This window comes from Lepidochelys kempii, chromosome 25 (assembly GCF_965140265.1).
Source record: "Lepidochelys kempii isolate rLepKem1 chromosome 25, rLepKem1.hap2, whole genome shotgun sequence".
NCBI classification, from domain to species: domain Eukaryota; kingdom Metazoa; phylum Chordata; order Testudines; family Cheloniidae; genus Lepidochelys; species Lepidochelys kempii.
Window position 1 is genome coordinate 12,063,999 of NC_133280.1, and position 26,518 is coordinate 12,090,516.

General features: G+C 50.0%; 1 protein-coding gene across 1 annotated transcript in view; it reads left to right on the forward strand.

Moving 5' to 3' along the window:
* Positions 1 to 26,518, forward strand: part of ARID3A (AT-rich interaction domain 3A) — a 91,310-nt gene that overhangs the window by 444 nt on the left and 64,348 nt on the right. The window contains exons 2-3 of the mRNA XM_073323927.1: positions 13,054 to 14,046; positions 20,291 to 20,624. Of these exons, the coding sequence (XP_073180028.1) occupies positions 13,622 to 14,046; positions 20,291 to 20,624 (759 nt within the window). The 5' untranslated portion in view covers positions 13,054 to 13,621. The remainder of the gene's footprint in view (positions 1 to 13,053; positions 14,047 to 20,290; positions 20,625 to 26,518) is intronic.

Sequence of the window (26,518 nt, forward strand, 5' to 3'; positions counted from 1 at the left end):
CTGAAATCTAAGTCGCTGGGAGGAGGCGCAGGTTTGCGAGGGGCTTTTATTTTTGCATTAGGGAAAAAAAAATTTTTAAAAAAGGGGGGGCGGAGTGGGGGTCCCCTCTAAACAAAGTTGCCGCATGAATGGGGGGAGGGGGATTTCCTACAGCTGAGCGCTGGATGCCACTTTTATCGACTTCCCCAGTGTCGGGGCTTTATTAGCACGATCACCCGACAACGCGCCCCCCCCCTTTTTTTGCGCCCCCTTTAAATTCTGTACAACTTCCAAAGAAACGTAGCTGGTTGGGGCTGGAATGCAAAGATCCCTTTTTGTGCTTCTGGGAGGAAATCCTCTTGGCAAATAAGAGATCGGACCCCCTTTTTGCGGGGGGGGGGGAGGAAAGGGCCTTCTCCCCCACCCGTGGGGGGGAAAGCAAAGACTCTGGTGTGGTGCAGTGAAAGGCCGTGCAGCCTTTCCCCGGGGGAGAGGGGCCACGCGCCCCGGGAGGGTTAAATGCGAACTCTCCGCCTGTTTTATTTTTAAAGGGCTTGTCTCTGGCTTTGCAAAAGGCTCCATTTTTTTTTTCTCGCACCAGCAAGAGTTGGACACTGACCTTCCCGTGCAGGGCAAAGCATTTCAAACCCCAAACCCGCCCCCCAGCTAGAAAAGCCCTGGATAGTTCCAGGCACTCACCGGCGATTCCCCATTCAAATCCTAAGTTTTGCTGGGGCTGATCCCCCCCCCCCCCCCCCCCGCCGTGTATGAGATTTTTAGAGGAACCCTCTTCACGTAGCAGGTTAAAGAAAGAACCCAGTAAAACCATGTCGATTGTGTGATTTTCCCCCCTCCCCCCGGTTGCTTACATGGTTGGGGATCAGGGTCTATTGATTCTACAGGGCTGACTTGCAAATAAAATCCATATTTGGGGAGGGAGGGGTGGATATGAATGCTGCTGCTAGAAATTCTCTAAGGAAGCCCTTGGAATTGCCTTTAGATTTTTTCTTTTTCTTTTTTTTCTTTTTGATATACAAAACTCTTAGTGTCTTTTTGTTTGCCTTGTTTCTTGCCACGTCTGAACTTAACCTTTGTTACTTCTGGCTTTTTAAATGTAACCCCCTTCTCCGATTGCTTGTGTGTGTGTGTTTGTCCTGCCTCCACGCCATTTCCAGTTGTGTCAATTGTTGCATGTGTTTTTTTCAAGCCGAGTGACTGAAGTTTGATTTCCACCCACCCTCCAAAATAGAAAAGCTTGGGACAGCTTGACTTGCATGAAAATGGGGGTGGTAAGAGAGCGTATTTAACCTGTCACGTAACAACTTTTTCCCCCTTCCCCATAATCTCCATTTAGGCCAGGTGTCTGCCCCAAAAAATAACAAATTCTGTGCTTGTTAGAATCTAAATGACTTATTACTGTTTGATCGTTATTACAATAGTACCGAGAGACCTACTGTGCTAGGAGCTGTGTGTAAATGGACAAGACGGTATTGGAGGGGAAGCTGAGACTTGTCTGAGGTCAGGCAGCAGCAGGTCTGTGGCAGATCTGGGAACAGAAGGCAGGTTTCTGCAGTCTCTGGTATCTCCAGTGCTAGCCTGCATTGCCTGTCAGTTTGCCTCACTAAGATCCACCTTAGTAAAACAATGGGGTCAATATCACAATTCAAAAAGAAATGTGGGAATTTAGTGTTCACGAAACTGAAGAACAAGTCGCACTGTCTGGGGCCGAGCATGGAATAAGCAAGACTCGCGTTCCACACGTGTCCCACCCCGCAACTGCAAAATCTTTTGCTTCCCAGCTTTACAGTCACCCTCCCACAGCATCTCAGCCCTGTCCTGGATCTCGACTTGTCCTCTGCAAACTCAAAACCTTTGCTGGAGGTTGCGTCTTGAGAGGCAGAGGTCTGACACCGGAAAGCGATTGTGTGTCAGGATTGCAGAGTTGTTACTGTGCCGCTTCGTGGCTAATATTAGTCCGTCCTGTTAATGAGGCCACAAACTTCTAATCAGGGCAGCTGGTGGGAAATATTAAATGGAATTTATTGACAGGCACATTCTCTTTAAGATTTGTTTGCTTATTTTGGCTCTGCCTAGCAAAACGGGGCCCTGATTCCCAATTAAGGCCCTTGGTTATTACTGTAATATAAATAATTTACTGACCTGGAGGCTCTAGGAATTCAAATTACCATGGTGTTTTCCTTCTTTTCCTGTCCTCGACTGTAGCTTCCAGTTGCTGGGTGCAGTTAGAACAGCTGCTTCCATCTGCTCCAGAGGTGGCTGCCCTACACTGATGGATGTCATGATATGTTCTGTATTTTAGTTTGTAAAGTGGCTTGGGGCCCTGGGGGACAAAAGGTGCTATTTAAAAAGTTGCTGTGATCTAGTAGAAATAGTTTATATTTAAGGTTACACCAGTATCCTTGTTTCATATTCCTAATGTCTGTGGTTTGGCTGCTGTTACAGCCTGCAGCGATTTTTCTTTCACCAAAAGCTGAGTAGGTGCACTTTTCCCCGGAACTCAGATTATTTTAACTACAAGCTAATGTTGTAAGCAGCTTGTTTAGAATATGTTCTGGCAGATTCCCCCCCCTTTGTATCTTCAACAGCAACAAAGCTTCAGAATTCAAAAGGATACTTTCCAACCTTTTGTAATTGTGTGTGTGTCATGAATAAACTGATGGTCCGTGTATCCTTGAGAACTTGGAATGAAAGTGAATGGCAGTGACTCTTAGAGCCCTGCCCTAGTCACTAAACTGCATTCATTTGCTGTGTGATCCTAGGGAAGTCACTTCTCTCTGGGCCTCAATTTCTGTATCTGTGAAATGGGGATCATATCCATTCAAGAAGGTGGGGTTACAATTAAAGTAGGCCCAGTGGCCTGGGACCGTCTTTCCTTCTGCATTTCCGATTGTTCCATGGTTTCTGGTCCATGACTGCCTCTGAGGCACCACGGCAATACAAATATTCTTTAATTGTTCTAATTGTATTTTTTGGGGGATCCCAGGGCTACTTCCCCACTGCCTCGTGTAGCTGGTGCATGGGTGGGTAGAATTCTGACACCATCAGGATGGTAGTATTCTGGACTGGTGCCAATGATGACAACAGACACAGGAAAAACACCACACTCCCTTGTTTGGTGTGAGGGTGTGTGTGTGTTTGTTCTTAAATTGTGAGTCTTGTGGTATTGGCTGTTTCTCTTAGAACTTCAGCTCCGAGACTATGTGCAAATCTCAGATTTATTTATTTATTTTTAATTGTTTCTAGCCCTCATGGTGTAAATTCCATGATTTTTTGGTGGGGCCTGACTCTCAAGCTTTTGGACACTTGGGGCTAGCGACACCGCATTGGTACAGGCAAGACCAAAAGCCACTTCCTAACACTCCCCAATGCGATCAATGTGGGTTATCGATGGAGTTCCCTGTTCTCTCCTGCAGCTAGCTCAACCGTGCCATAGCAACAAACAAATTCTGGAAGGGAGGAAATGGCTTCTCTTGCTTTAATGTGTGGGAAGACCAAAAGGGGAGGGGAACGGACACAGTGGGCAAAAAATACATTTAAAAACCAAAATGCAAAGCAGCCTGCCTGTGCTAAAGGAGGATCTGCAGCATCTCTTTGAAACCGGACAGTTCTGTACCCTCCTGTCCCATTTTCCCCATGTCCTGATGCAGGGTGTCTGGCTTTTCTAATTTCTTTTTTTTCCTCACCTGATTTAATTTTTAAACCGTGGCAGTAGTACTTGTGAGAAACACTCCCCTTCCCCCCACCCCCCAGCGTTGTTGATCTTCTGATTGTTCCTTAAATGGATTCAAAGTAAACTGAAACCAGTTGTCCACTCCAGGTCATTACACCATGTCTGTGCATGCGCTATGTGGCGAGGCAGCGTGACACAACAGAGCTGTCCATCAGCTTGCAAAACCCTAACTGTCTGCTATGGTTTATTTTTAGCTGAATTCAACTGATACCCCCCCCCTTTTTTTTTTGCTTTCTTTTTTTCCTCTTTTGAGCATCTGCTCTCGTGGGAAGTCAGTGGGGTTAGCAGCTGAAGTGCCAAAATGCTTGTTTCTAGCACATCAGACTTTGGAGACTATTTTTAAAATGAGTACAGCAGTGCCTGAGATCCAGGCCCCAGTGTGTCAGGTGCTGTACAGACACGTCATAAGATAGTCTTACAGTCTAAAGTGCTCACAATCTAAAGGGTGGGAGGGGAAGTGGCTTACCCAAGTCACACAGTAGGTCAGCGGCTAATCTCTAGAATCCCTATCCCTTAGACAACACTGCCTTGCATAGGGTGTGGTTTTAATTGGCTTCCACAGATATCACCAGGCCCTTGGGTCTGAATCTCATTTAATTCAAGACCCCTTCTCCTATACATTCTGATGTGGCTTTCAAGGTCCATTAAATGGATCTGTTCTGGCTGGGGGTTCAGGAGGGAACCCCTTACTTAGAAAATATTTATTTTGACGCTATGTCCATCTCCATTAAGGAAATGATCCATGGAGGTCAAACGGCAGGCATCCCGTGGCAACACCCCCTTCGTTTGCTGCCCCTCAGCCAGGGATGAAAACAGTTTGGCTCTGTGTGTGTGTGTGTTTTCAGCAGGTGTCTAGCGTGGGTCACAGTGGCTAAACTATTTCAACCCTGCTGCGCTGGCCCTGGCCCTGGCCCTGTGCATGCCCTGGCTGCTGGGATGTGTGTGCACGCTGTTAATAGAAGTTGTCCCCAATAAATCTCTTTGTGCGTCAAGACGGGGCCCTGATCTCGCCCTGCCATGGTCACTTCAGAACGTTTCCCTCCTTTGCACAAAACGGGCACCCAGTTTAAGAACTGAACATGAGAATTGTCTCTAGACATGCGCATCTACCCATTGCATAGGTGGAAGCCTCACTGGAAAGCAGTTTGCCCCCTCCCCCCCCCGGATATGTTTGTCCAATCCACAAGACCAGATTTCCACACTGGCATCCCAAGCCCTCTTGCCCGCTTTCATAAGCATGCTTAGGTATTCATTTTGCACAGGAATATAGTAGAAACCTGTACAAGAGATCACTTGATGTAGGTGCCCCAAAATACCTCCCCACTCCCAAAGAATACAGTACATCTCTGCTTTAGCTTTATTAGAAGGCAATGGATTCCCCCCACCCTCAGTCCCTCACTGAGCAACTTCTTACCTAATAAAAGATCCTTTGTATTGCCAGTAGGTGTTGGGTTAAATTAAGCTAACTGTACAAAAGAGACTTCTAGTTGCTCTGGTTTTTGATCAGTGCATTGATCAAAGTTGGCAACTCATAGCAAAACAGAGAGCCAACCACCAAAGAAGTGTGACCAACGAGCTCATGGTTACTGTAATGACTCGTGTTCCAGTTGTGATCTGTCTCTCTATGAATGAAGCTCACCACCCTTTTCTTGTAAATGGAGAGGGTGGAGGAATGAGCAGAGACTTCTCAGCCTTGTTTGTGCCTTTCCCGCCGTTGTGATCGCTGCCCCTCCCTCCCCCCAGTTGGCAGCTGCTGGTATTATTTATTTTGCAGTAGTGCCTAAAGGCCTGGGCTGAGCTCAGGGGGCCCCATTGGGCTAGACATTGCACAAACAGATAAGAGACAGTCCCTGCTCTAAGCGCTTATGATCTAAATAGACCAGACAGATAAAATGCAGGAGCAGAAACAGGCAAAGTGACTTGCCCAAGGTGACCGAGCAGGTCAGTGGCAGAGATGGGAATAAGACTTCAGCTCTCCTCACTCCTGCTTCCATTGCCCTGTCCTCCAGTCCATGGTGGGAGCCCTAGTATGGGCCAGTGCTGCCGGTGTTTGAGCCGTCCTGTCTCCTACACCTGCTTCGGTCAGGGGTCGAGGATGTCCCTTACAGCTGTCCCGTACTGCAGGGGACTGCTATGAAATCTAACACGTTTCCAGTGGTGGCACAAAGCGTAAGCAGACCAAGCAATTGTCTGGGGCCCTGATCACCCTCAAAAGGCCATGCCTCTTATTTACTGTAGACTTTTTAACAAGTAAGTGTGTGTAATAAAAAAAAAAGGATTTGTGGAAATAATGCAATTTGTATTTTTAAGGGGTGGGAAAGGGGGCCCAAAATATTCCCGGTTAGGGCCCCCAGTGGGCTAGCAGTACTTCTGCTTGTTTCTTGGCCACAACAGCTGTGAGATTATGGGACCCAGTTATATAAAGCAGTCCCCACCTCATGCCTTTGAAATGCTTTCTCCTCTTGCAGCACAGAAGGGAGAAAGCGATATCCAGGTTCTGTTCCGTTGGCGCTGCGGCGTCTGGCTTTAGCAGGGCAACGTGGGGACAAAGTTAAGACTGATCAGGCCCACGTGCGCTGCGAGAGACAACCACATTTGCAGCGGTCAGCAGAGAAGGGCTGGGCGAGCCCGTCACTCCTTGCTGGACTTGTACTTGGAGCTCTGCCCAGAACTGGGTTTTGAAAGCCGGGGTCTCGCCCAGCTTCCTCTGATTGGTGTGCATGGGAGTCTTCCTATTCTGAGAACTGTGCTTGTCAGACCATAGGGGAGCAACCCCTTCCCCACCTCCGCTGTATAATTAGGAACACAAGAGCTGCCATCTGGGGCTGGACCAGTGGTCCGGCTAGTCCAATATTCTGACAGCCCTGGGGCTTCATAGAATATCGGGGTTGGAAGGGACCTCAGGAGATCATCTAGTCCAACCCTCTGCTCAACGCAGGACCAATCCCCAACTAAATCATCCCAGCCAGGGCTTTGTCAAGCCTGACCTTGAAAATCTCTAAGGAAGGAGATTCCACCACCTCCCTAGGTAACCCATTCCAGTGCTTCACCACCCTCCTAGTGAAAAAGTTTTTTCCTAACATCCAACCTAAACCTCCCCCACTCCCCGCTTCATAGGAAGGTGAAAGAAATCTGGGTACATAGACACAATTAAGGTCCCAGCCACAGTCCAGCTGGGACCTTGTTTTATGGCATGGCAGGCAGGAAAGCTCGAAAGGCCTGGCTCATAGAGGTAAGAGAATCTCAGTGTTTAGTGGCAGCATGGGCTAGTGGATAGAGCACTGGACCGAGACTCAGGAGCCCTGGGTTCCATTCCCAGCCCTGTTGTGTGACCTTGTCCAAGTCATTTCACCTGTCAGTGACCCTGTTTTCCCTCCCACCTTATCTGTCTGTTTACACTGTAAGTTCCTTAGGGCAGGTGCTGTCTCTTACTATGTGTCTATACAGCATCTAGTATCTAGTCTAAGCCTCCAGGTGCTACTGGGATACCTGTGGACAAGGACAACTCGGGTTAATGAACTGCCGTGTTCTCAGGGCTGCTCTCTAGAAGCAGCCTCTTGTTCTCTCTTGGGTGCCCTGGCTCTTGATCAGGCTTTCTAGGAATTGTCTTAAAAGCCAGTTGATCCTGCTGTTTGCTTTGCAGCAGGGAGGGGTTGTGGGGATTCTGGGGGTGGGGGCTGACCTTTCAACAGATTAGTGGCTCCCCTCCAGCCTCTGCTTAGAGGAGAAGCCACAGACCAGGCCTTTGCGTCAGGGCTCGCTAGGGTGATGTCACTGGTCTCCAGGTGAGTGCCTTTGGCTGTCCAGACAAGACAGTAAGAGCGTCGACTCCAGCCTTGTGCCACAACACGGCTGGTAACTCCTGAGGCTCGGATGGAAAACCTGTGGCATGGGCAGGCTCCATGTGCCCTAGCCAGACAGACCACACGGGGCACCCTTTGATGTGATCCTTCTCCTGGGTGCCCAGGTCCTTGCTGAATGCTGGAGAAGGCGGTAGATGCTTTCAGGAAAGGCCCTTTCTCCTTCACCCTGCATCAGGTTCCAGCTGCTACTTTTTACTGCTCAACAAGGGACTGTCACTAGAACAGCTTAGAGGTACCAGTTGTGGAGTGTGAGTGTGTATGTCAGAGAGAGAGAGAGAGAGAGAGACCCTCCCTTTATAAGAGTGGAATCCACCATGTCCTAGTCTTATTTATTGTGCATTACGGTAGCACATGAGCGCCCCGGCCACTGTGCTTGGGGCTGTACAAACGTAAGAGGTGTGTACGCTGGAGGCCTAACTTCCAACTCTGGTAGGCCTCACGGCTTGCAGTGGCTTTGCCTCTGCCCTGAGGCAGCGACACTGAAACGCCCCATGCAGGCAAGGCCACGGTATGTGTGGTGTTTATTTGTGGTAGCACCTGGGAGCCTCGGTCATGGACCAGGACCCCAGTGTGCTAGGCGCTGCACAAAGACTGTGTCTGCCCCAAAGAGCAAGTAGAAGAAGAGACACTCTGTATTAAGCACCAACACGAGACAGGCCTGGTCTAAACACCGTTTTTGTACTGGTGTAACTTTTGGCTCCGTGTGTGACTTTTTTGGTTTAAAAAATATATATATTAGCACAACCCCCAATGTGGACACAGTTACACTGGTAGACCCCTTTGCACTGGTATAGCTTATTCCCCTTTCCTTATGGGAAGCAGCTACACTGGTATAAACCTCTCTATACCAGTATCGCTGCTTCAGCACTGGGGTTTGTATTACGGTAATGACATAGGTTTAGTTCAAGCCATGCAACTTTCTTGTGTAGGCCAGGGCAATACTGGATGCCACACAGCCTGAGTGATCTCCAGATAACTCACACCTCCCTTGAGGGTTTACATCTTCGTGGAGGAGGAAAAGCCAGCCATTGTGTCTTTTCATAGCTAACTACCGGCCTTTTATAAACCTGCTTTTGTCTCCTGTCCCTTCTGCTGCCTACAACATCATTAAACAACTAATGTCTCCATGACTCAAAATGCCTTCCCTGCTAAGATGCTTGCTCAGCTTTTTCTTGGCTCTGTTTTTCCCAGCTGTAACCTCTTGGAGAACTGGTCTGAGATCAGTTCTTATCCACGGAATGTAGGACAAGAAGTAATGGGCTTAATTTGTAGCAAGGGAGATTTAGGTTCAATATTAGGAAATCTTTCTGACTCTAAGATAGTTCAGCTCTGGAACAGGCTTCTAAGGGAGGTTGTGAAATTTCCATCATTGGAGATTTCTTTTTCTTTCTTTTTTTTTTTTTTTTTTAAGAACAGGTTGGACAAACACCTGTCAGGTATAGTCTAGGGTTTACTTGGCCCAGCCTCCGCACAGGGGGGCTGGACTTGATAAATTCTCCAGGACCCTTCCAGCCCGACATGTCTCTGAATTGTTGGTAACCACTGGGCTGGGACCCTATCACCTGCCAGGGTCCCAAAAAATCTTGTCTTCAGCAACGAATGAACTCCTTATTCCTGGCCATGATATTGCTAAGAACGGGGCTTTATTCACTTTAATAATGACAAAATAAGGAGTGTTTTAAAAAATAATCTACATGGACGTAATCCTTCAGATATGACATTCAATCCTTACGCTGGTAAATTCACACCTGCACACAAATAGTCTAAACCCCATTCATAGCCCTCTTCTCGCCTCTTTCCACCTAATTCCATTTTATTTAACATGCCGAGACTCAAGAGGGTCTTAGACCTCTAGCCATTAACACCGAGACCCGTTTAGAGCTAAACACTCCAGTTGAACTGCTTCAGCGGATATGTAAATTGGTACAATGCCCAACGCCAACAGCACAAATGCAGTTCTGTCTGGACAAAGGTGCTTTAAGGTACAGCTTATTCCTGCATATTTACTATACAGATATATAATTGCCTGTGTACAGCCAGGGGATTCTACTGCTTTCTGTACGCCAGCTTCTGAACAGATTAAAATTAAAGCGGTGCAAAAATTGCATTGACAAGCCCCTAGCGTATAGTCCACAGCCTGCATTTTGCAAACATAAACAGTCACTCTGGCTTAAACACACACACGAGATGGTCTAGAAACGTTTCCCTCCTTCTCTATTTATTTCCTATGTAAATCATGCAAGTCTGATCCAGCTTCTCTAGCTGTCTCTGGAAATCATGTCTGCTCCACCGACTGATTTCTCTGTAATGCGTTCTCTTCAAAAGGGACTAGATTTCTGCACCTGCTCCAACTGGTTCAGAATAAACTGACCCCCGTGTCTCAGAAGCGCTCAAAGCCGTTCATGAAATGGGTCCTTCATGAAATGAGTCGCTGTCCTGCTTATGCCTGGATTTGTCTGCAGATTTCTCCCAGCAGAGCTCTGTTTGATGCACTCGCCTTGGAAGTGCTGCTTCTCTGTCTCCAGCGTGGATGGGCAGGGCTAGAAATGTGACACACCCCCACCCAGCGCTGGTTTAAAGCCAGTTTAATCACACTTTCAGTTAAACTGGACCAGGCCTAAGGTCCAGTTACACTGTGATTTCTACCACCGTGAGGAATCTCTGTTACAGCCTGATGGTTCCCCTGGCGCGGTTACACTGTGGTTCATTGCTGCTAAGTTTAAAATGGAGTTAAATTGCTCCCAGTCCTCATTCACAGCAGGAAAACTCAATGCCCTGAACGATTGCAGGGAAACAAGGAACCTCACTTCCATCCCTTCTGCATTTGTCTAAGAACTAGAACAATATTGGTGGAGACTAAAAATAAAAAATGAGGGGTTTTGTTTTTTGCCACGTTCCCCCTCCCCTTCCCCCCCCATCTCTTGCCCACTCCAAGAACGCAGTTTAAAATGCAGCTTGATCCTGTCTGGGGCCAAGCTCCTAGTGTATTTGTAACCGCGTTGGAACTACCGTGTTGCAGCCGGGTCGACCTCAAAATGGTGGCACTTAGGGTGTGGATTGGACCTCTAAGCAGTGAAGCCCAAGAGACAAATTAGCGCGGCAGCTGCCTTCTGTTGTACTCGATCTTAGATCTGGCAGCCCAGCCCGCAGGGGGCTAATGACTTTACCAGACCAGAATTCAACTCTGTCAGTCCTCTCAGGAGCTTTGGGTATGCTTCCCGCCGCAGCTTCCCTCCGTGCCAGCAACAATGGGAGTGCCCGAGTTAACAAGTTTGTGGTGTCATCCAGACCTGTCCTGAACCGGGTTAGACGCACTCCAAGCTGTGCTTCCCGGCTGCCAGGGGAGCTGAACTGCTGGGAGCGTGGCCTAGTGGATAGGGCACCGGACTGGGAGTCAGGAGACGTGTCTTCTGTTCCCAGCTCTGCGCTGCATGACTCGTGGGCATGTCACTTCCCTATTCCCTGTCTTTCCCCTTCCCCTTTGTCTCTTTCGCCTGGGCTCGTTGGGGCAAGGACTCTTTCACTATGTGTCTATGCAGCTCCCAGCCCAAGGGGGCCTGGGTCGTGGCTGGATATTACTGTAATAAAAGCCCAGTGTTGGGAAATCTTAGTCTAGTATAGACAGATTTTATTTATTTATTTATTTAATAGTACTGGGAAAACCTGAGGGCTGGAGGGGAAGTGGGCTCTTGTTTTCACAGGAACTTCTCTTTTTCAAGAAAAGGGCAGGCAGACTTTTCAAGCGTTTATTTTCCTTAAGTGTGTAAATGTGCTGGCAAACTGTCAACGTGGCGTCCTGGGCCACCCAAGTCTGGGAACCCCTGCGTCATAGCATACTGACACCCCTATGAGTGGGAGTATTGGGATCTGCGGGAGGGACCCTTCTTCAGGACCTGTTGACAGTGGATCTCAAACCAAGTCTAAGGAACTGTGTGTAAACTCTGTGCCAGGTAAACTAATTCCATCCGCCAGCAGGACGGGGGTATGGAGGGGTAGAGCCCTATGCGGACACAAAATGTATATCTGCCTCTGATCCGCAAACATGGTTTGCGGATATAAAGCGGATAGCCGCAGATTTGCAGGGCTCTACGGACATGTTCTAGCCTAGATCTGCCCCCTGTCTGTGCCCCATCCATGCTGGCCCCCTCACCTTGTTAGAAACTGGTTTTTGCTGGTCCAGTCTAAACAGGTGGCCTACCTGCTAATGAGAGGTAAATGGCTCAACCCCCCCCCCCCTTTTTTTTTTTTTTTTTTTTTTAACGCCACTGGACAAGCCATTTTCAACCCCGGACAAGCTGGGGGCTGGCTGATATTCAGCGTGTGAGGGTCTGAGACGCTTCGCAAAGGTGGGTCAGTATCGCTGTGCGGTACGCTTGACGTTACAGGGAAACAGAGGCACAGAAGTACCATGCAGCAAATTAGTGGCTGAGGTGGGGCCAGAACCGTGCTTACCTGGGTCCCAGGCCAGGGCCTGACTTGCTGCACCCCAGGAAGGACTCGGTCCCGCTCCCAGTGTGGATTCTATGGGCTCGTCCGTGCTGTAACCACTGTACTGGGAGGCTGTTACACAGTTGTCCCCCAGCTCTGAGCTGCGCTGTGGTACAGACTGGACCTAACTGTGTCCTTGATTTCCCCCCCTCCCCCCCCTGCAGCTTTGGACTAGGGTGACCAGATGTCCCGATTTTATAGGGACAGTCCCGATATTCAGGGTTTTGTCTTATATAGGCGCCTATTACCTCCCCACCCCGTCCCGACTTTTCACGCTTGCTATCTGGTCACCCGACTTCGGACCGAGCAGGTCGGGGCACATGAGTACGCCGTAGGGGAGGACGGGGAGAGGTACTCCTAGTGCAGGCCATGGGGGCCTTCCTCCATGCAATTGCCACTAGCCAGTTTCCCTGACTCTGTCTCCAAGGTCAGGGCAGTCTCAGCTCTGCGTCCTTGGGGCAGGGCTTGGGTGGAGGAGGAGGGTCTGTGTATGGTTCTTTCAGTAGCCCCTCTCCTCCCACGGGCTTGGAGGAACAGCGGAGGCCTGGGGTGAGGGATCACCTGGTAGGTGTTGGATGTGGGGGGAGGGGAGCCCGTTAGCTGTGGATCAGTGACACCAGGGCTGCTTGGAGGCGGATGTCTAATGACCAGGCGGCCCTGCTCGGGAGCTCTCAGATTGCAAAGCAGCCACAACAGGCTTCTAGAACAAGCTGAAGGACGGTCCCTCCCCACGCCCAACTTCATTCCCCATGTCTTCCTCTCCCCTGTCATCTTCTTCCCCTATACTCCTCCCTCTTCTTCCTCCCTCCTGGCCAGGCAGGGCCCAGCCTCCCTCCCCTCTTGCATTAATTCTGGATTAATGAGGCTCCTGGTTAACTCTCTCCTCCCTGCAGTCACCCACAAGAAGACAACCCCAACCCAGTCCGCACTTAACCCTGCTTTCTCTTTTTTCCCTCCCTTCCCCGTCCCCAGGTTTGCGCAGACACCTGGATGAAGCAGAATTGGCCAAGGACTAGTGGGATCCAGCCCTACCACTGCAGCAGAGCCAGAGGAAGGAAGGAAGTTGCAGTCCAGCCTGGGGAGTGCCCGTCGAGCTAAGGGGCGTGCAATGTACAGGACTGCGCTGGCTGCCTGCTGAGCCAGAGGGGCATTGGCCCTGAGGTGTCTTGTTTGCAGAGACTAACAGCCTGGGTGCTTGCAACCAGCTGGTTGCTCCGAGGGTCCTGTCCCCGGTCCCCAGGGAAACGTACTGGTGTCATCGGGGTGTCGGCCCCTCGATGCAAAGCAGCCCCTAGTGTACCGCCTTGGTGCCCATTTCCCCCAGGGCGTTGCAACCTCCCTCCTCCCAGGGTACCAGTCCAGGGCTTTATTCCCTCTTAGGAACTTGCCGGCCAGCTCCCGTGGGGCACTGCACCCCACAGGGCGTTGTCCTGCAGATACCCCTCCCCTCCAGGACATTGCATCCTCCACTCCAGGGCATTGCACCCCGGGTGCATTGCCCGCCAACCCCCCCAGGGAGCTGCCCTCGGCTGGCAGAGCCATGAAGCTGCAGGCGGTGATGGAGAACCTGCAGCGGCAGCAGCGGGCGCGGCTGCAGCAGGAGCTCGAGGCGCGGCAGCAGGAGCAGCAGCGCTCCACGCCTCCCCCGCCAGCCCTGCCCCCTCCGCCGCCCTCCGGACAGAACGTTGCCCTCCCTGCTGGGGCCTCGCTGTCGGCCCGTGGCCGCAGCCAGGACCCCGTCCCATCTGAGGAGGGGGTGGAGCTTGAGAGCGCCCGCATCCAGCGCGCCCAGATGGCTGCCCTGGCTGCTATGCGGGCAGCAGCTGCTGGACTCAGCCACTCACCCAGTCCAGGAATGTCAGATGAGAGCCAAGCCTCAGAGGAGGAAGAAGAGGAAGAGCAGGGAGAAGAGGAGGAGGATGGCGGGTACCAGCAGGAGATGGGCTCGGAGGAAGAGGAGGAGCTGTGAGTATGGATGTATAAATTTGCATAAATTAACACCTCCCGTGGCATAGGCATTGCATGCTGACTTGAATTAATGCAGCAGCGCATAAATTAATGCACTTCTATCCCCACCGTGTGTTGTGAGCAAGGATTGAACTTGGGACCTTCACTGCTGAAAGTACAGGCCTTTTCTCCTTGAGCTACGCGAGTACATCCCTTAGTGTTCAACAGTAATGGGCTTTTATCTTCTGGCCCAGCCACTGAATGGGGATACTAGAATGCTTGGACGGTATGTTACATTGACGCACGCGTGTGTGTGTATAACATCCTAATTCGATAAAGTAGCTTGGTTTTATACAAATTAACATAGGATCGTTCTTAGGTTGCACGGAGACTTATCCTGATTTAAGAAAAGTGCCATAAACGGATTTTGAATGTTTGAAAACCATCACGCTTATATGTAACTGAATTTTAGCATACAAGTCTCATGTTAACTAAAATCACATGGTGCGCTGAGGGATTCACACTGATGTCTCCCTTCTGCAGTATAAATACAGGTGCCACTTTTCTCAAGCGAGTGTCGGATGGTTTAGCCTCCACCACTGGTCGGATTCTTGGCGGCATGATGCCCTATGGCGACAGGCCGAAGCGTTGCCAAACGCCACTTTGGCTGTGTGTTGTGTTGGAAGTCATTGTGGGGGCTGAGAGCCGTCTCTTCCAGGGCCTGCCCACGTACAGTCCGAATGTTGCAATGGCATCGCTTTTCGCTGAGTCTACGATAGCACATCAATTCTGTGCAAGAGGCAGGGTTGACCTTTGGCAGCTGGTGGGAAGAGCCTTGTTTGGGGGCAGCTCTGGAACTGCTTTTTGGGGGAGAGAATCTCATGGACTCAGCCTGGGGGAAGGGGGTGGGAGACTTTTCTGTTTACATCTCTATACCATGCCCATTGTGGTCCTTCCTGAGCATCCTGGGACACAAATGCCGTACTCAGGTATAACTTTCATTTAGAATTGTAGGAATTGCAGGGTAATTTGGTCCTCATCTTCTCTGTCAGTCGGTGCAGTGTCCTTAAAGCAGCCCTGTCTAGTCTTAAATTACCCAGGCAATTGGTTGTTCTGTTGCCTCTGGCCGGTGCCAGGCCACCTGTCCACTGCCACCCCATATAGGACAGCGGCGGGAGCTGTCTGTCAACAGTTGTCTGCATTTTTCACTGGGATAGCAATAGGGCCCTTTCCCCCTTCAGTTAAAGGGTTGCTGTCAAATTGAATCCATATTTCTGATGGACAAAATTCCCTGTGTCACTAATAAGTTAGATCATTTAAAATTGAAAATTAAATATTTCAAAATAATGGTGTTTTTTTTTTTATGTCACTTCTGCTGGGTTCCCCCCGCCACACTTGGCTTGGGCCATTTAAACAGAAGTTGGGTGTGTCTTCTGCCTATCTCTCTGCCTAACTTGTGGAGTTGGGAGTAGAGAGGGAATCGCCGTACTGTAATAAACTGGTTAAGTGTGTGTCCACCACTGCTCTCCACAGGATGGAATTGGAACTTTTCAGATGTGTGTCATATGCCCTATAGTACAAACAGGTTATGAAGATTCTTGTTTAGCTCAAGTATAGTGTGTGTGGTGGCGGGGGGGGAGGGACAGGACTGTGACTTTTTGGGGGAGAGGGATGGAAGTTTGGTCTCTGCTGTCGCTGTGAAGTTACAAGTGCCATAAAGTACGGTAATGATGACGCATCTGGGACAATTATACTATTGGCTGGGGAGGGAGAAAGGGACTGGAAACCTGACGTGAAAATCTGCCTTTTTTTTTTTTTTAAAAGCTGAACTGGTGACACACCTTCGTCTGTGCGAGCCTGTTTGCTTAAGGCAAGTTCACACCCATAGCACGACCAGCTACCTTTCAAATTAAATGGATGCACTGGATTTTGTTCCCCCTTTTGTCTTTTCCTCTCTATTTGCAAGTGGCAGGAGCTGGGGGCTCTCCAGGGGCCCGGCTCAGTGCATGGGGCCCCCCCTTTCTCTTTAATATCTGTCTAATCTGAGAGAAAAATACACAGTTGCATTCTGGCAGCATGTTCACCCGGAGCAAACATTTGGCAGGGTGTGTCTCTGTCTCTCCAAGCAGAGAGGTGGGGCCCGTCCACACCTCCTTGGGGAAGGTGACAGGGCTGTATGTGCCCAAAAACTCCGACTCTGATGGAGTGAAGAGCAACCGTATCTAATTGCTCTTTGCCTAGCAGATACCCATTATGCATGATGAGAAATCAGCCATAGGGCACCTGTAAACTACCAGTTCAGGGTGTGTCCCCTTCTAGTAGCGGGGCCATATAAGAAGACAAGTGCCTACTACTGCTGCCAGCTAATTGTTACTCTTCTAGATCAGTTGGTGGAGGCTCCTGCCTTTAGAGCTGAATATGTCAGTTTTATGCCTCGTTGGCAATCTGTGCCCAGCTCTGTTGCAAGCCCCTCTTTAATGGGGGATAACTGTTGATGTACAACAGATGGCACTTTTTTGGATGCAACCAGGTCTGGCACCAGCCTTCCAGTGGGGCATGTGGCATAGAAAATAACAATTGGACCATTTTGATCAGAGCAGACTTGCAAACCTCTCAGGAAACTCACCTGTGTAGACCCAGAACAGTGACACTCCTTACTAAAGGTCAGTGTATAAATGATTGATTAACTGTTTATTAAAACAACCTAATAGGTGGCTTATAACCATAGCTGACAGCCACTTATAAACACCTGGTACTGATGTGCTCACGTAAACCACTGGCGAGTGTGCTGGAGCTTCTCGGTGCCCGATCTGCAGCAGATGAGCCTGTTACCCGGCCAGCTAGGGGAATCTTCGCTCTTCAGCACGTGCTATAGCAGCTCACGCTTTTGGCTCTGGAGGTCCCAGCCAGTCTGCGGAATGGCGGTGTTCACACTTACAGCCCCCGATGGCACTTGCAAGCGATCTGCTTTCAGGCCTGTATCATGTGCTCTGTTGTTGTTCCTTCATAAACCATCTCTACATGGAATCCGTTAATGTAAAGTGTGCCCCGTGGTGTCAACTTGCCAGCCACTCCCCTTGAGAATCCCAAGTGAGATTTCAACACTGCCCACCAAAAGAAACACTTCTCTGCACAGAGGAACAGGACAGTGCAGGGCTACGTTAGTGCCAGGCAAAGCTTCCCACTCGCACTTGGGAGAATGGAGATTAAGCAGGACCTAGAGCTAATAAACCCTTTGTCCTCACCACTGTCCCATATACATTTTTGGTTGAAGGGGGAGCTTAAGGATTCTCCTTCCCACAGAATGACACTCTGATCTCCTTTTCAGGCAGCCGTGCAGGCCCAGTGATGGCTCTTGCTCCCTCGCTTCTCAGGGGCCAGCACCATCTCTTGTTCTGAGTCCCCACTCTCACCTGGCACCGGGAGAGCTGAGATCCCTGTTCCCCACCCGCCCCCCTGCATGCACACGCTCACTCGTCTCCATCCCAGTCTGCACTCAGATGTGATGAGAAACCCGGTTACAGTGGGGTGGGGAGGGTGGGAGCTGAAATGCTGGCAAGGAAGAGAGCTGGGTTACACAGAGGGCTTCTCCCCTTTGCCCCTTGAAGGAGCAGGAAGGAAACTTCCCTAACCAAGACTAAACACAGTTTAGGGCCTTCTTCAGGAGGTGCTAATCCTGTCCGCCCCTAAAGCTGGGTCTGCACTAAAAAAATTAGGTCACCCCTTCTATCTCTCTCAGAGTTGTGAAAAATCCACACTCCTGAGCCATGTAGTCAAGCTGACAGAAGTTCCTGCGTAGACAGCGCTAGGCAGACGGAAAAATTCTTCTGTCGATTTAGCTGCCGCCTCTCAGGGAAGTGGATTAACTACAGCAACGGGAGAACCCCTCTGGCGCTGGCCTCTGCACTGAAGGGCTATGGCTGTGCCTCCCCATCCCTGTCTATTTCACGCATTCCCGAGGTGTCTCCACCCCGACGTTGGTTGTCGATAACCAGCCTAACTGGTTGGTTTGTTTTCCTATTCCAGGAGAGGAGAGCTTCCTCGCCAGTGCTAAGATGGGCTCGGATCCAGGGCTGTCGGCACTAAGGGGAAAAATTTCGAATCGGTTCTAAAACTGGTTCAGCTAAGCTGGCCGGAGTCCTAGTGGAGACTTGTTTTTGTTTCTAAGATGGTCTGACCTGTTTGTGGGGGAGAGCCAGGGTGCCTTAGATCACCTCAGACTGGGTCAGTGCTACAGCTCTGACTGGCTTATCTGAGCCACTTTTGAAACCAGTTAGAAAAATTCTCCAGTAGAAACGGGTCCCTCGGAGATGTGGCAGCAAATCTAAATCCCTGGTGTCTTGGGCGCAGCTCCCAGTTGAAGGGTGTGCTGCTCCTTCCAGGGAAGATGGGTCGCCATGATGGAAGAGAGAGTGGACTTTGACTCAGTCTGGATGGGTACATTCAGGGGACGTGGGATGATCTGATGTAGCAGAGGAATCTATGCAGTTACTGTGAATTCACACCACTGTAAACGGGAGCAGAAGCTGGCTTAAGGAGACTGTCTTCCGAGTGTGTATGTAGAATATTGTGACTCTTCTTCTTCTTTTTTTTATTATGAGAAGGAAAAGGGTTTGAAGCTGCACCGTGCTTTGTGCTAAGGCTGCCCATCACGCTTTGGCCAGGAAGTGAACTGGGCTGGGGTGGAGAGAGGACAGAACTGCCCCAGTTATTCAGGGAAACTGGAAAATGTGAAAATGTTCGGTGCTTCTATTGCCTCGTGTATGGAACAGATTATTTATTTCTGCTAGCGTGCAAACTCTTACTAATTGTTTGCAATGCAAACCGCCTGGAGTTTGGTACGAATTGTTTGCAGCGCACACAGCACAGGGGCCCCAGCTGTGATCTGGGCACAAACACCTAGTGAGACACAGCCCTTGCCCCAAAAAGCTTACAAGGGAAAATGAATGGTTCAAAAGGCAACCTGGGCAGCTCTGGAGGACTTGCAAACGTGCATGATTGCGCTGTGGAGTTTGGAACAGTGAGCTGGCTTGCTGGATCAGTGAGATTTAGATTAGACTGCTAAGGGCTGTGTAATGAGACTCCTTGGTTTTATCCTGCCCTGATGTTCCTCTCAATATATAGCCTGTCTCAGGCTTTCCTGACCGTTGCTCCAGGGTAGTAAGCTAGTAGGAGATAAAATAAGACTCTCCTGCAGATGGGCTTTCTTGTTTACGGCCAAGAACACCCAAGTCTTCTGTAACCAAAAGTGGGCACTGGGTAGTTGTTAAATTGGGAGGCAACGGTTCCTACTGGTTAGAGCACTGGACTGGGACTTGGGAGGACTGGGTTCTATTCTTGCCACTGGCCTGCTGTATGCTCCTAGGGCAAGTCTCTTCCCATCTGTAAAATGGAGCACAGTACTGAGTGGCTTTATGGAGTGCTCTGAGCTCTGCTGATGAAAAGTGTTTGAGACCAAGGGATCGACCCTTGGCTTCTCCTACTAGCCTGTGCAAAGGCACCATTGACCATGTAGCACTGGAAGGGGGTGGGGAGCTGCCTTGTCCAGTGACCTCTTAACCCCGCAGTATGTTGCTGGCCAGATGTAAGATGCTAATGCTCCAGATGGCGCAAGGGAAAGGTGGTGCTCTGACATGGGAATGGGTAATGCCCGTGTTCCTGTGCACTCAAACAACATGTGACCTATGATAGTTGTGTTGCTTAATGCTCAGATTTAGGCACCCAACTTCCACTGAAATCAGTGGAAATAAGGAGCCTAAATCCCTTTGGGGATCTGGGCCTCAGATGCTGTGGTAATGGCATGGTATAATAAGCTATGTAGAACAGAGCCAGTCTGGATCAGACCAAGAGTCCAGTCTTTACCCACAGCCAGGAGAGCCCTACAATAGGTGGTTATGGGATAACCTGCCCCAGGACAAGTTTCCTGCTGAAGCCTTGGGGTAGGAGGATTTATATGCCATCCTAAACTTTCTCATATCTTGTGGGAAGGAGTTCCACAGGTGTGAAAAAAGCATTTCCTTTACCGGTTCTGGATTTGCTCCTTTTTTGGTTTCATCGAGTGTCCCTCTAATAATCTTGATTGCATTGAATCTGGTGCCTTCTCCACTGCGGGGAGGGCAGTTCTTGACGTGGAGGTGGGGCACAGGTAGCGTCTCTGTTTGTGTGTTGATTTTTAGTGAGCTCTCTCCAAATGCTACATCATGAACCTTCTGTTCTCTCCCCAACCTCACCCTTTTTTTTTTTTTTTATTTATAACTCCCAGGAAGCGCAAATGGGATGAAGATGACTTTGAAGAGGACATGGGGGAGGAGGAGGAGGAGGAGGAGGAAGAGGAAGAAGAGGAGGAGGAAGATTATGAAGAGGATGAAGAAATGGGGGAGGATGAAGGGCTGGGCTCAGCAGAAGTGGTGAGATCTGGTCCGGGATCTCTGCTTCTTCGCAAGCCGCAGGCCCCCCAGCAGTACCGAGGCGAGCCCCAGAGGCTGCCGGGGGGCCAGGAGCGGCTGTCGTCTGGATTGAGCCATCAGGGGCACTTGCAGCTACAGCAGCAGGCTCCAGACCACGGAGACTGGACTTACGAGGAGCAGTTCAAGCAAGTAGGTACCCGTAAAGGCATATGTCCCTTTAAATGACTTGCTGGCATTGAGTTTATAAGCCGGTTACTTTTAATACTGCATCTCCAGTATTTAATCCCTTGGGGACCTTGAGCCGGGTCAAGGAGTTCTTCCGCATTGATGCAGGGGGAAATCGCCTCCTCCTCGTTGCCAGAATTAAGATGTCCTTTAAGATGTCAAGAGGTGTGTTGCATTCCTGGCTAAGCTGGGAATGCTGGTGTATTGAGAGCTGCTCGTGCCAAGAGACTGAGACATCCTTGGACATGTTTGGAATGGCTGGAGTAGCTTGGAAGGGATTTTGAAGGGTGGCAGGCGGGTCTGACGCTGTGTGTGAATGAAGTCTCTAGGGTAGAGACTGGAGAGCCCAAACCTCTGTTAGTTTGTGCTTCAGGGACTTAGATGGATTTTGTAGTTTGGAAATTTTGCTGCTCCTTGCGGGGAAGCACTCTTTTGACTGGTTCCTTGTTTTGTCCTTTTAGTTCACATGCTGCCAACCTCAGGTTAAGATCTTGGCCCTGAGCCACCGGGAACAGTTTGGTACCACTTCAGAGGAAGGTGGCCAAGTCAGAGAACCAGGGAACTCTGATACCTTGGTCAGTCATTCACACCGGTGCTAATGCAGGTGTTTTGCGCTGGTGTGAATGACGGCACTGTGTGCCATCTAATTGGAGTATTTGGATGCATGTGTCTTCAAACCACACGTTTTTACTTGTGTCAATAATGCTTCTGCTTTTTTCCGTCTTCAATCACCTGATTTTTAAACTCCGCTCTTCATGCATCTGCCTGCCTGGCTGGGGGGGTGTGCATCTCGAGGGGAGCATTCGGGTCGGGTTCTCACACACGAGCACCACTCCGCAGTGTTTGGTTTGCAAAGGCAATAGGGAATCCGCCTAAGCGTCTACACGGCACTCCAAGCTCGCCGTTGGGATTCCTTTGTGTTGGCCTTAGCTTTTTTCGAAAAGCTAGCCCGTGTGGTGTGCCCCATCCCCGGAACCATTGGTTTCTGAGGCAGATCTGACCTCCTGGCGTCCTTCTGCAGAGATCTGTGAAGGCAGGGGCACTGGGTATTTGAATGGTGGTCATTTCAGCCCTGATTAAGTATGTGATTTAAACATGGGCCTGACTCTAAGGGCAGGCCCATCCAAGTCACATGTACCTGATTGGTGATCATAAACTAGCTTTCTCCTGGGTTTCACTCTTTAACTGTGCCCCCCCCCCCCCCCGCCCCCATCTTTCCTTCCCTTCTGGGTCCCCTGCTCCTTGTTTGCCAAGCCTCGCTCTGGGGAAGCAAAGATTCTCTCTCCTCTCATTCATTCCCCCCCCCCCTTGGTGATTGGCTAGAGCTGGGTATTGAATCCGTAAGCCTTTGGCTAATAGAAGGAAATGTGCTTAAAGCAGGGCTCCCCAGACACACAGAGGCTCCTTTGATGTATGTGTTTAAGTACCATCTGAGTTTAGGGCTGGGGGGAGGGGATGCTACGCAGACAGTAGCAGCAGATGGAATCCAGATGGAGTGGGGAAAAAGGGGGGAGCAAAAGGAGGTTTATGTGCTGCTTTTGGGGTGACTTTTTTTTTTATTGGCTGTGCCCTTTTATTTTGGGGTCCCTGGCCAACCAAGGGAAGAGAAACCGCTCCAGGGGAACAGCTGGCAAGGGTGCCCAGCATTTGAGATCGCTCCAGGGTGCTGCGTGTGGGCATGCCTGGGTCAGTCAGAGCAATACTTGCAGAGAAAGTGTTTGCTAGAAGGATCAGGAGCCCTGGTGTGTCTATTTCCGTAACGGTACAATGCCTCTTTCCGACTCAGAAAAATAACAGGGCTGCTGATTGAAACAGTGTGTCTGTTCAGTTTTGTCTATTATATAGCATTTTCATCCTCCCATCGCTTAACATTTTGGTGGAATTAGCCCTTTTTTCCAGGATCTGATCAATTTTAAATAGTTGGAGTCTAAAAAGAAACTCCTTGAGACTGGCTTAAATGGAGTCTTCCTCTCTTTCCACTTCCTCTGACCTAGATGGTCTCTTACTATGTTTGTGTCACAGTAGCACCTAGAGGCCCCAGCTGAGGTTTGGGTCCCCCCATGCTAGGCACTGTACATGCACGCAAGACATTTTTTTGGCCCCAATGAGTCTGCAGATTAAGAAGAGAAGATGGTCAGAGTGGGGAGGGGAAACTCCTGAGGCACAGAGAGAGGGAAGTGACTTGTCTTAAGGGTCACACAACAGGTCAGGGACAGTGCTGGGATTTAAAAATCCTCTCTATTCTCGGAGTCTGTCTAGTGCTCTATCTGTTAGTGCGCACTGCCTCCTTGAAGTATTACTATGAGCATGGTTACAGTCGGTCTACACACTCACTTTCCAAAACTCTGCTGATCCTTTCATATCTCTAACGTACATGTGGTTTTGTTTTTTTTTAAATATATTAATTCTTCTTGTGTTGTCTTCTTGAGCTCTTATTTACACCTTCCTCTGGCTGATATGTATCTTCTTAATGTGGCTTCTTTTGTACTTCCTGTAAATAGAGAGTGGGGGGACGGAATCTTTTTATCTGTGGAAAAAGCTTTTAAATACAGCAGCTGTGATCTTCCTGTTTTGTCACACGGTTACTGCCAAAACCCTGCTCTTGGGACAGCAAGATCACAAAGTCTGGTGTGCCTCTCATAGCTTTTGGAAGCTAATGTTAGACTGAAAGTGACCAACATGGCAGCTTGTTACCTGGGGTATTTGTTTGATGGTTAACAGGTTGATTTGTTAACAGGTTGAAAGTTTGCGGTTCTTAATTTAACACTATGCTGGGCCAGAAAATCTGTGACTGTTTAGGTTGACGGAGCTTGCCAACGCTTGTGGCTTTTTTAACCCAAGTCTTGTGATATTTGGCGTTTCTCTTCGAGATGCAGCTCCTGGAGTCATGTGATTAGAGTGAGACTGTTTTCGTTTTACAGTAAAGTATGTTTCTAGCCTTTGTGGTTGCAGACGAAAGCTGGAAAACGTGACTCTGAAAGACTCACAAATAGAAGACAAATGCCCCCCCCCCCCCCCTTTTTTTTTTAATCTTACCTCAGGCTGTGTTGATGCTTTTTGTTTGTTTGGTTTTTTTTGTTGGGGAAGTGGGAACCTTGGGGGTCTACTCAGTTGCGGGCAATGCCACCATTGTTGTAGCAATGTCCAGTTCTACCAGTGGTGGCAGGTGTGGGAACACAAGTGTAGACAGGCTGCTGGCCGCTTTAGCACTGTGTTGTGTAACCCCGCTTAAAGGAAGCCAAGGTAGCACCAAGACTTTAAAATGCCAGGGAGCATTGCAAATTAAATCTGCTCCCCTGGGTACAGCTCCAGTGGTGGACCTTACGGGGCATGAGCTGGTGCAGATGCCACCTCACTGTGCATGAGAACAGGGCTGCCGGCCATGCAAGGGCACTGGTCTGGCCAGCGGTGGCAAAACCAGATCCAGGGAGCAGAGGTTAAGATTTTTTTTCAAGAGCCCTCAAGGGACTTAAGTGCTTAATTCCCTTGGGCTCATTTGACCATCCCAGCCAGAAGCTCTCTGCTGCTGCCCTGTTTTCCTGTCTGGGCTGGGCAAGGCGAGCTCTGTCCTTCAAAGCACTGTACAATTCCAAGAGCTCCCCGGCATCCCTGTTCTGAAGCTTTTGGCCCTGGCGTGCCCGCTCTGTGGGCGGAGGAGAGTGCTACAGACCCGCCTGGTTTGGGGAAAGCCCTTTTCCCCCACAGCTGAGCATGTCAGAAAGCAAATGTGTCGGCCTCTGGACCTCCGCCAGAGGTTTCTCAGCGAAGCCTTTGGCCGGGAGCTCCGTTTGGCCTCCCTCCAGCGCCGGCTTTTGACTGGGCTCCAGCCCCAGCTGATGGGGAGCAGCCCTGCTCGCTGGGAAGGAGCAGAAGGAATGTAAACAGTGATTGTTAGCAGGATGTGCGGTACAGTTTTGCTGCACTGCTGGGGGTGCCGTCCCCGGAGGAGTTACTGACAGCGAGTACTTTATGACTTCCTTCGCCCCTGCTCTCCAGTTCTCCACGCCAGCTTGAGTTTGTTTATTTTTCCCCCTTGAGAGTTAAGATACAGAGTTTTTTAAAAAATGTAACGTAAATCCTTTTTTGAGGATTCCTTCATGGCCGGGAGACCTACCAGCATCACAGAGGCTAATTAATCACTGCAGCACCTAGGAGCCCTCGGTGTGGACCAGGTCCCCACTGCGCTAGGTGCTGTACAGACACAGAACAAAAAGCTGGTCCCTGCCCCGTAGAGAACAAAGCCTCAAACTCCTGAGTGATTGCTGTCCCTCCCCCAAGAGGATCGGCGGCTCACGGTCTGAAACCAGCTTTTCATAGGCACCGCTCCTGAGCTGTAGCATTTCCTAAAACCGGGTCAGCCGTGACTTCCACTGAGTCATTGCCAGAGCTGGGGACGCAGCCCCAGCCTCCTGACTTGAGGTCGCTGCGAGAGCATCCCTCCCTGTTACACTCCTAGAGCCCTGCATGCTTCTGTGCGCAGTCCAAATACCAGGAATAATCTGGACCATTTATCACGCAAGACTTATTTCAGCCCACTGCCAGTAACTCTAACCAAGGACAAAAGCAAAGTCTTATCTTTCCCCTTGTGCAGTTCCTTGATTCTCTAAGTGCCTGTCTGATTTCCGCCCCCTGCCCCATCCCCCCCCCACACCTTGTTTTCCTATGTGCGGTTGGGGGGAGGCAGAGGATAGTACACCTTGGCTGGTGTCCTGGATAGCACTTAAGCATTGGCTTAAGAGGGCATTTGGCAGCATCTCATGGCACAGTCTGCCCGGTAACCCAGAGTGGGGAGCATTTGAGTTACGCAGGCTATTCCTCCTGCTTTGTAGGGATCTGGCTTGGATGCTGTTGACTCTCGAGGGATGCATATGGGTGGGGTGGGCAGGGTTTTCCCCTGACATAGTAACCAAGAGAACTGGCGCGTGGGTTGCACGGGGTCACGGTCAAATGAGTGGGGAGGGCGAGCCGTGGTCGCTGGAAGCCCAGGACAGTTCATGGTATAACATCAGATGTCTGGTGCTGCTGTGTTCATACACAGCACAAGGCTTGCCTGAGCTCCGGTGGGACCTGCTGCATCTTCTCCATCCCTTGGACAGAGCGCAGCAAGGCTGCCTTTGAAATAAGTCCGAATGGGGTTGGGGGTATAAAAATGGGAGCTGATTTCCGATAGAGTAGCTAATTTCCTCCTATAAAGTCCCCTTTGAAGTGTTTGACCATTGCAAGCTTCCCCCCTGCTTCCAGCTCAGAGCATGAGGATTCTGATCGCTATGCGAAGGCACCCGTGAAGCTTGCAACTACAGTGCGGTTAAGACACTAGACTGGAGCTTGAGAAACCTGGGTTCAATTCCTAGCTCTGCCAGCGTTGCCTGGAGCAAATCTCTTCTTTTTTCTGGGTCTCTGTTCTCTAGCTGTGAAGGGGAGATAATATCCCTCCCCTTTGCCTGGCCCATTTCGAGTGGGAGTTCTTCGGGCAGGGGCTGCCAGGTGCTGTCTCGGGACAAATAATAAATGTGACTCCCACTGTACTTCGGGGTAAAGCTCTATGTAAGGTGTAGAACGTTACAGAATCCGACCCAAAGCAACAGGCACTTCTGCCCTAATTCTGCAGATGCTTCTCTTTTTAAGCAACTCTTGGGTGTGGAATGTAACTTTCCTCTTCCCTGTTTTTTCTGATGGTTTGTACAGTCTAGTTATAGGTAGAGCCCCATGAAATCACTTCTGTTTTTCCTAATTTTCTGGGGATTTTGTTGTTTGGCTCCATGTGGGGAGGGGGGGAAGTAGTGTTCTGCCCCTGCAGAGGTGGGAGGGTTTGGCGGATGAGGGGGTCGAGTCCATCCCTGGGGGGTATTGTGAGTGTG